Below are 9,697 nucleotides of genomic sequence, written 5' to 3'. Positions count from 1 at the left end.
TGACGTAGACCCCCCCGCGCCTCGGGTTCCCCTCGCCCCTCACCCCCCCTCAGAGGACCATGGCTTTGAACCGGCCTATACACTCTACTATCACTTAATAACAAATTCATCTTAGAAATATAATCCTCTCTATCCATAGCTACTGTGACGTTTCCTTTATCTGCATGAGTAAAAATAATATTGTCATGTTATGAAAAAAATTCTACAGTGTCAGATTCTAGTTTCAATATGGTTTTATCTGTCAAAGATGTAAAACATGATGATGTGATAATATTGTTAAGTATAGGAATAGAGTGATTGGTTACTGTCATTTTTTTGTTTATAGGCATTTTAAAAGTACTGCTCTCTATATTTTTTATACAATCAAAAATAATCCTACTTTTTTTATTAAAAGGAAGAGCAAAATTTTCTCCCAATTGTAAAAAGCATTGTATGTTGTACGGAATGTCAACCGACGACAGATTGGTAAACCACTTATCTCTGACCGTGGATAAAGAAGAGCTGTTGTGTGAAGGAAGATCATTGGGAGAGATGACAATCATAGATGAAAATGAGGAAGATTTCAAAGAAATGTGAGGCTGATATTGTATAGGTTTTGTGATTACGTGGACTTGTTTTTCTTTATTTTGTGATAGCCAAGAAAATTTTGAATTCAATCTTTTTTCCTCTTTTCTGAAAAAATTCATACATGATCTTTCTTGTGTTTTAAGGAAATCGTCACAGATTTTTAAAGGAAGACAGCCTGACAATATGCTTACTATATGGAACAACATTATTTTGTAGTGTTGGATTTCTCTATATGCATCACTGAGTTCGATATGCAAAATTCTTCGAACGGAAAATTCTTTGCAGTGTGAAAATTTCTTGTTAGAACTCGGATTAAAAAATTTTTTATTTAGGTTGCTTAAAACATGTAAATGTTGAGGAACAATGTTATTTTTAATACACTGTTTAATGAATTTGCTATGCAAGTAAGTCAAAATAATCTTTCTGTACCTGGCTGACTGTACCATTTATTCCTTCAAAAACAGAAAAATTTAAACGTTTTAATAATAATGACATCAGAGTATCGTTCCATAGTCCTAATAAAATGCGAAAATACATTAAGGTTCAGAAAGATACACGTCCACATACTTCTAGAAACAATGTAGTGTATAAAATACAGTGCAACGATTGTGATGCTTCGTATGTTGGACAGACGAGCAGACAATTGAAAACTAGAATTACTGAACATCGTAATCACATTAGACATAACACTTCTACCCGTTCTGTTAAACGTTCTGTATAACTGAGCATAGACTTAAGTATGGTCATGATTTTCAATGGGACAACATAAAAATCTTGGATGAAGAACCTTGTTATAGAAAACGCTTAATATCTGAAATGCTTCATATTAAAAGACAAAAAAATAGTCTTAACTTACAAACAGATACTGAAGGTCTTCATGACGCGTATGTACCCATTATAAATAAAGTTTGACTTTATAATTGTTGTTCTTGCTCAGTCTACATCTGTCTCTTAACGTTATTAGTCGATCGACATAATGTCTGCAATGTTAAACTTTTTAATTTTTATTTATTATAATTTATCGGATTGATGTAACAGCAATGTCGACACACTGAATTAACATATTACCGTGAATTTCCTGGTGAGTGTCTTGCAGAATTTTGACATAATTTGTTTTAACATCTATATAGAAAGTTTGTTACCATCTTTTCAGATATTTGAATTATACATTGACTTTTCAATCATGTATAATTGTAATGTCTTTTTTCTGTTGGAGACCCACGGTAGTAGAATGAAGTCCGTACTATGTAATTTCTGCGAATGATTTTGTCCACTGTTTTTTTTAACGTCTGAGGAGGGCTCAAACCTAGAGCCGAAACTTGTAGCAATATGTAATTAAATTTAAATTTTTTTATATTTATATATTTTTTATTTTATATTGTTATACTTAGTTTTATATTTATATAATTTCAAAAATTTTTATTAAATGTACTGACAGTTGAGTATTATTTTTAAATGATAATTTATTGTTTGACTCTTATATCGCCCTTTCTATTTTATGTTGATTATTTTTATTGAGAGTCCTTGCTTATTTTCATCTTACCATGAAAAGTAACTGATATATTATTAAAGGCGCCAGTTCAAAGTGAACATATAAAAAGAGTGTATATTCAAATTTAATAATCAAAATGAACATACATAGATACATATATATAATAAGTAAAGCATTACAATTTGCAGATTACAATTTTCTAGAAAATAATTGCGATATGTTATGCTTAGTGCACAAAATATAAAAGTAGTTTATTAAGATTTGAATTCAAAAAACTGATGAATTTTTCGCGGTTCACTTAAAAATAATATCCAAGCTTGTATCGAAGAGTAGTTATTAATAATTATTAATACGACACTTGAAGTACAAAAAGTATTACATTTAAATAATAATATTAGATTATAATAAAATAAGGATCCACCGTATTTTTAAGAGCTCCATAACGATAACGATGTGATTTAATCTAAACCATTTTCATAATTTTCATTTTAATCATTTATTCCATCCATCGAAATTCTTTTGAGAACAGACCGCTTGTTCTTTTTCCGAGTCGTTAACAGATTGGTACTCTGGAATTACAAGCAATTATTTTTCATTGTACTGGCTAGTATAACGTTTTATATTTTACGACTCAAGACTTATTGCACCTATTTTATTTAAAAAATTATGTTACCTACCTTTAGAGCATTTATAGTATTATTTCTTACCAAATTTTTACTTTCTGATAATTGTAATTGAGACTTCAAAATAATAATATTATTTTCTAAGCGTTTGTTTCGCTTCAGTAAAAGTTTGTTCAAATATTTGTAATAATTAAGGCCTTTAGCTAATTTCATCCATGATCGATTCGTAACGAACTCGGTTCTTGTAAGACATTCTGTCGTATATTTCCCAGTCTTTATAAACATCTTCATTTTGTTCGATTGTTTACTGAAACATGTATATTTATAATATTTATAAGCCAGTAAATTATAAGCCAATAAATTAGAATGTATGTGGGTGGTTTAAGTCAAACCGGGACATTTATTCTCATGTACATAAGAATAAGGCCTGATTGCATCAACGTGATTTCGATTTTAAGCGAAACTTAAACTGTCTCTGTCTCTGTTTCCCTTTCGGCTTTAAAACGAGATAGATAGAGTTTTAAGTCTCGCTTAAAATAAAAATGTGTTGGTGCAACCGGGCCTAAAAGTTCCAGTTTGACTTGAACCACCCACGTATATTTATTTTGTGTTTTACCTTTGTCGGCTAGTATCAAATGTTGATTTACTAGGAACTGTATGATGTTGGAGAAGATCCATTGAAGATTCATGTTGAATGTCCATTGAAGATTCACGGTGGATGTCCATGACTGAATCATTTTTATTATGTTGCATTTCAATTATTGAATACTCTTTCGTATTATCGTCTGATCTGTTGTATAACAAACATATTTAAAAAACACTTTTTAAATCAGATGTATTTATTAAATATCATATAGTATTTTATATGATATTTAACTATTCTTAATTAATATTATTACGTTTGTGTGAAAATAGACGGAATTACAGTTTTCTTCAATCTTTTGGAAGGATTTTGAAAGCGTATATCACAAATATAATAATCATTTTCTGTGAAATGATCACTGCAAATTCTTTTATTCTCGTAAGCATTGACAGTATAACCAATGCTACGAAACCATTTTTCTCGTCTTTCAATATTTCCTGGGAATCTAAAAATACATTGCATTAGTATTATAAACTAAAGTATTATAAATTTTAGCTTGTAAATTTAAAGCCTTACTTGTGAAATTGTCGTGAGAACAAAGGATAATAACTTTCCCGACATACACAACACTGAGTCATCCTACGCAGTCTATAAAATTATAATTATCATTTTGATTTTAAACATAACATAAATCTCATGTTTAACGAACAATACGTACTTTTATACTTACAACACAAAAAGCATATTTAACAAAGAATACGTACCATTTTAAGTCTAAGATCTAACCGGGCCACGACATGCGTCGTACTTCGTCTTCTTCTTCTAAATTATAAATAACCTCGCTGGCGAGAGTCACGACGATTCCGTTACTGTTATTTTCTCCCATCACCTCTTTCGATCCCCTCTCTCTAGTAGACGCATGCGCGAAACGAGAGAGAGAACGCAGATACCAAAATCAGTACGTCCTTTTCTACGCAGGGTCTACCCCCACTCCTCGAATGCCCAGTCTAGTAATACTATGTCTATGGATAAAACCGCCATTGTTTTTTTGTTCCGCTACTTGCTGCACCACTTGACAGCTTCTCGGATGCAACTATCCGTATAAATCAATCTCGCAGGTTTTTCCATTTCCTTTTTGCATCTTCAGATAAATATTTTCCTGCAATAATAACATGATAATAATTTGTATAATACTGTCTTGAAAATATTGTTCAATTACAACATTTGTTTGTATTGGCGATTACCATTTGTTGCTTTACTAACTTCTTCCCACAACTCTTCTATCGTTCTTCGATCTCGCTTTGCTATAGAAATGCGTTGATTCCATGGCAAATGCACCTCAGTGATAAGTATTTCATCTACATTAGTTTTTTGTAGTGACTGTGCAGGTTTGTGAACCTGATGAATAGTTATGGGAAGCGGTGCGCTGTCCACTACTATTGCCTCTACCCCATTTACGTCACTCCGACGGACGATTTCTCTATTACCTGTGCAGCAATGGATCATTACAATAGTAAAAAATATATTAATTTAGAAATTCATTCATTTATTTATTTCTCACACACACGCGCACACACACACACACACACACACACATTCTGTCACTTACTACATCTAGGATAAAAATAATTGTTGTTGTCTACAACGACGTTTTCGTAGCTTTCTATACATGGATGTGTGCGCACTGCATCAAAATTATTGCATATTTCTTCGCATATGCCACATATGTATACATGCTGCAATACAAGCAATATCAGTTGCTATTAGAAGCGATGCAAATAACAGTAACAAAACATGCAGCTTGTTCATATTGAGTGTTTAGAGGAAGTTAGGTTGTTACAAGCTCAAACTTTCTCCAGCGATCTGGGAAGCCTTGTCGTGGCACTGGGGCTCACCCGGGCCCTCTTCGGAGGAACTGGATGCTAATATCCCAGAGTACGGAGTCTCCCGTTAAATAGGAAGACTGTACGATCGGGTCCGGTACCCCAAGGGTGCTTTGCTCCCGCAGTGCAGCGCCCTTTTTAGGGCCCGGCTGCGGGAGGGAGTACCTGGGTGATCCGTCTTTCGTAGGCGAAGATCCAATGTGCCGGTAGGTAGGAGAAGGCGACTCCGACTTCAAACGCCCGGTGACCAGGGGCCGATAGAGGGATAGAGATTCCCTACTCTGGGAGGGTGGCTGTTCGCGGGCCATCCGTCGCCCATTCCCCGGAGCCCGCGCCCGTCCCGTCGGGGACGGGGCGGTCTCTGGGGCATGGAGGACGGGGAACAGGCGGGGGTGCTTTCCCCAGGCGGGGACGCCCGCGACTGGGTGCTCCTGGCCGCGGAATGTCCCCATGCCACGGGAGTCCTTTTCAAGACTCCCTCATTGCACGATGATTAGGGGAGACGATTCCGGTTCTCGTCTCTCAACGCTCGGGGGCCCAGGGGGCCGTTGGCTGCGGCTGACGGTGCACCCGGGTTCTCGGCTGGACGGGCTTCATGCCTGGGTCCCAATGTGCGTCGGCCGCCGGCGTAGGCTGGGGCCGGAAACATGGGGATGGAGGACTGACGAACGAACGAACAGTGGACTGAGACTAGGACAGACTTACGGATCTACCGACGTACTTACCTACGGATGGACGGGATGGCATTGGAGGCTCGCCAAGGTTGCTATTGCTCCTGAGGATGACTCCGATGACCTGGAAAGAAAAGATGACAGGAATCACCCCCCGTTAACACGGGTCCATTTCCCTGCCACCGTTATTGGACGACTAACAGAGAATGAGGAGAATAGGACAATGGGGATCATCCCCGCTATGCGGATCCATCACTCCATCGTATCCATGAACAGAAGAAGACCAATGTCCCGGGCGAACAACGACCCACAGATGGATTTTTACTCGAAGGAAAACGTAACCCGGCGCTGGTGGACCGCTTGTAAAATAGTCCACTAAACATGAAGAAATTTTAAACATGAAGAATGGAGAATAAAAAAGAGAAAAACGTCCTGGTTCGGATCCAGGACACCGGTGAGATGGGAGGTATTGTCCCAGCTTCCCGCTCGTCGTTATCAAGCGCTGGGCCAGCCGTTATCTGCACCGCAGGGGTAACGGCGGAAAAAGCATCTGCGAAGCCCCAGGGTCCGGAGTCGAGAAGAGCTCCACACCTGCTTCCCATCGGATAGGCGGAGGAAACCCGGGTGATGAGGAAGAAGAGACGACGAGGAGGACGTTAAACCAGTCCGACTCCTACATAGAGGATACTACGACGAGGAATGAGTCTGACCAACTCGACTCATTGATAGAGGAAGACTTTGAGAGCCTAACTGACTATAGCGAGGAAGAGGAATCTGGTTCTTTCTTTAGAAAGCCGGGCCCAAAGTCAAAGACTAGGGTAATAAGAAAGACCAGAAACTCCCAGAAAAGGAGAATAATATCCTCTGATAACGGAGAGGAAGATCTAAGCGAACCCCCCGGTAAATTCGCGTTAGTCGAACAGAAGCAACCTATAATGGCCAAGAAGAGGGGACGTCCCCCGAAGCAGTCATATCTAACTCAGAAAGGAGATAAACTTTCGCAGGCAGAAAAATATATCTCTACAAGAGAAGCGCTTAGGAAAGTTAACGAGGAAGAGTATAGACGCTTACAACTTAAACGTGAGGAAATAATCAGACAGCTTACGTATAAAGGCCTACTTAAAGGCAAGAGAAAGAAGCTAGACTCTGACAAATATCTTGAAGAAGTGGAGGATCAACCTAGCCACGAAATTACAGAGACGGCCAACCAGAGGCTACTGGAAGTTATTCGTATTGCCAAAACCTCTGGAAATCTCAAGGGGACCTACGTGGAGACTTTGCAGTTGATCGCCCAAACAATGATGATCGACCTGCAGGTCCTGCACGAGAGGGCAGAGAGCTCCCGAGATGAAACTACCTCGAGCGAGATAGTGTTACTTAAGAAAGAGATTGCAAGTATAAAGAAAAGGATGAATAACGAACTAGAACTAGAAAAGTCTCGAACTAAGACAGCAGAGGAACGAGCGAGTCAACTTGAAAAAGAGGTCTATCAACTTAAGAGATGTTTAGATAGGAAAAAACTGAAGGATAGCCACGATATTGATACCGGACGCAGAGAAGTCAATTCAAAAGAGAACATGACAGTCAAAGCTGGTTCGTCAAAGGATAATGACTTTATCGAGGAATCCATCACGAGGAAGAAGTCGCTGAGATCTAGCCGAACAGCGCAGAAGGAGACTGAAGATCCTAACCCTAGCAATTATCGGGAAATGGACATTAGTGAGGAAGAAACCATTGAAAAAGTGGTGCTTCCACCGGAAGAGGAATGGCCACCACTCCAAAATCTTCCTAGTAATAGAGGCAAGCCATCAATTATCAAAGATGTAATCTTAAGTGGGAGCCAAAAGCTTGAAATAGTAAACGGAAAGATACTCTCGGTTAAAGACAGAGAGGGAAATCAGAAAATGCCTAAACAAGCTATGAAGAAGAAGAAGAAGGGACAGCAGCAGGAGAAACAGAATGAGGACTCGAGTCAGAATCTTAAGGACCTGATTAGAGAAGTTATTAGAGAGGAGATAGGTGCTAAACAGGTCCCAAACAGCTCACAAAGTCGACGTGACCTCTCAGGATCAGGGAGAAAGGTCGCTTTTCCTACGCAAAAGGAAGGAAATAGAACTAGATCCAAATCCAGATCTAGGACATCACAATCGCAAGACAAAGGTGCGTGGACTACAGTTCTAGGTAGGAGAGAAAAACAGGCTAGCAGGCAGAAGTCTACGGACAGGCAACAAGGCAAGGGAGCACGATCAGGTCTAAACGTTAAGAACAAGGAAATGAAAAGAAGGAAATCTCCAAAGACGGCGGCAGTCCAGATCTTTCTGCAAGGTGACGCAAATGATAATAACAATAAGATCGCCTATGCAGAGACGCTCAGGCAAGCTAAAGAAAAGATAAACGTCGGTGAACTTGGTATCACTGAACTGCGGTCGAGGAAGGCCAAAACTGGGCCTTTCTGATTGAGATCCCGGGGCCGGAAAATGAAATGAAAGCGGATGCCCTGGCTAATAAACTCCAGGAAGTTTTCCAGGATAGTCAGGAGATTAAAATATCACGGCCGACAATCACGTCCAACTTAAGAATATCCTACCTCGACGACTCAATCACGACGACTGACATCTTATTCTGGATTTGTCACACGTATAATTGTAATCATGCGGACATCATCATAAACCCGATTTCTAGGGCAAGAAACAGAATGGGCACAACCCTAATCAAATGCCCAGTCAGAATCGCAAATGACCTGGCGGATAAAAAAGATACACATGGGATGGTCCAGCGCTAGAGTTTCGCTTCTCCCAGCAAGGAGACTCCAATGCTATCGGTGCATGGAGTATGGACATGTTAGACTCGAATGTAAGAGCCCCAACGACCGAAGCATGGATTGCTATAGATGTGGAGGAAAAGGTCTCATGGCACGGAATTATATTAACACTGCCAAGTGCGTGATATGTGAAGCCGCGGGTGCCCCTTCGAATCATCGAATGGGAGGCAGAGCCTGCGATCCTAAAGAACGAGAGAGACCTCAAACAAAAGGATAAACTTCAAAGGAACAAGGCACAGATTTCAATAGCGAAGGAGACCTCTTAAAATATAAAGAAGAGGGGTGGCCCTAATGAGGTAAAATCGTAAATGGACAAGAAAAGGACCCAGTCACAGAATGAATCTGATAACAATATGGAGATCTCCAATTGGTCGGATCCTACGACGAGAAATAGGTTTGCATCTCTTGAAGACGAACAGACTCCTATGGATGTCGAGGCAATTGGGACTCAGAACTCGCAAGAGCCCCTATCTTTAAGGGATGGCGATACAACGCAGGGGCCTACAAACGCCCTTTTCGCAGACTCTCAGGATCCACCGTTAGGGTTGAAATCCCTAGAATGGGCAAAAGAAGGAGAGGCTCAAACCAACACCTGGCAAGAGACCTCTGTAGAGACGGAGCATAATAAGCTGGCAGCAGACACTGATGGAATTACATCCTACAGGCCAATCTTAATAGAGCGAGAAAAGCTCATGACATCCTTTCCCAGGCTATGATCGCTCACGATGCGGGCTTAGCAATAATCTCCGAACCAAATAAGATTCTAGACCACCCATACTGGGCGGGTGACCAGATCGGAGACACTGCGATTATATGGAGAAGAAGCAAACATCCACTCCCGTTCACTAAGGTTGGCTCAGGCAAAGGCTATGTGACAGTGAAGTGGGGAGAGATATACGTTACAAGCGTATTTTACCCCTAACGCACCTCTAAGCGAATTTGAGGATTTCCTCGAAGATCTGGGAAATCATCTCCAAAATCATTTAAACCACCCTGCTGAGGTGGGGGATGATTTTAATGCAAAGTCAACCTTATGGGGTGAAAAGATCACAAACCC

General features: G+C 39.9%; 2 protein-coding genes across 2 annotated transcripts; one reads left to right on the top strand and one right to left on the bottom strand.

Annotated features, from left to right (window-relative positions):
- Positions 1-1,239: 1,239 nt before the first annotated feature.
- On the bottom strand, positions 1,240-4,306 carry LOC108777850 (uncharacterized). The gene is made up of 5 exons (XM_018544831.1): positions 4,251-4,306; positions 3,582-3,770; positions 3,299-3,472; positions 2,840-2,989; positions 1,240-1,354 (listed from the first exon to the last, which is right to left on the bottom strand). Exons 1-5 carry the CDS (start codon positions 4,304-4,306, stop codon positions 1,240-1,242), a joined length of 684 nt encoding a protein of 227 aa, XP_018400333.1.
- A 1,331-nt stretch (positions 4,307-5,637) lies between these two features.
- Positions 5,638-8,275, top strand: LOC108777849 (trichohyalin-like). The gene is made up of 2 exons (XM_018544830.1): positions 5,638-6,156; positions 6,320-8,275. Exons 1-2 carry the CDS (start codon positions 5,638-5,640, stop codon positions 8,273-8,275), a joined length of 2,475 nt encoding a protein of 824 aa, XP_018400332.1.
- The last annotated feature ends 1,422 nt before the right edge of the window (positions 8,276-9,697 follow it).

Source organism: Cyphomyrmex costatus, unplaced genomic scaffold, assembly GCF_001594065.2.
Source record: "Cyphomyrmex costatus isolate MS0001 unplaced genomic scaffold, Ccosl1.0 scaffold472, whole genome shotgun sequence".
NCBI lineage: Eukaryota > Metazoa > Arthropoda > Insecta > Hymenoptera > Formicidae > Cyphomyrmex > Cyphomyrmex costatus.
Note: the sequence above shows the minus strand (reverse complement) of the source record. Positions and strands in the feature narration are given on the sequence as shown.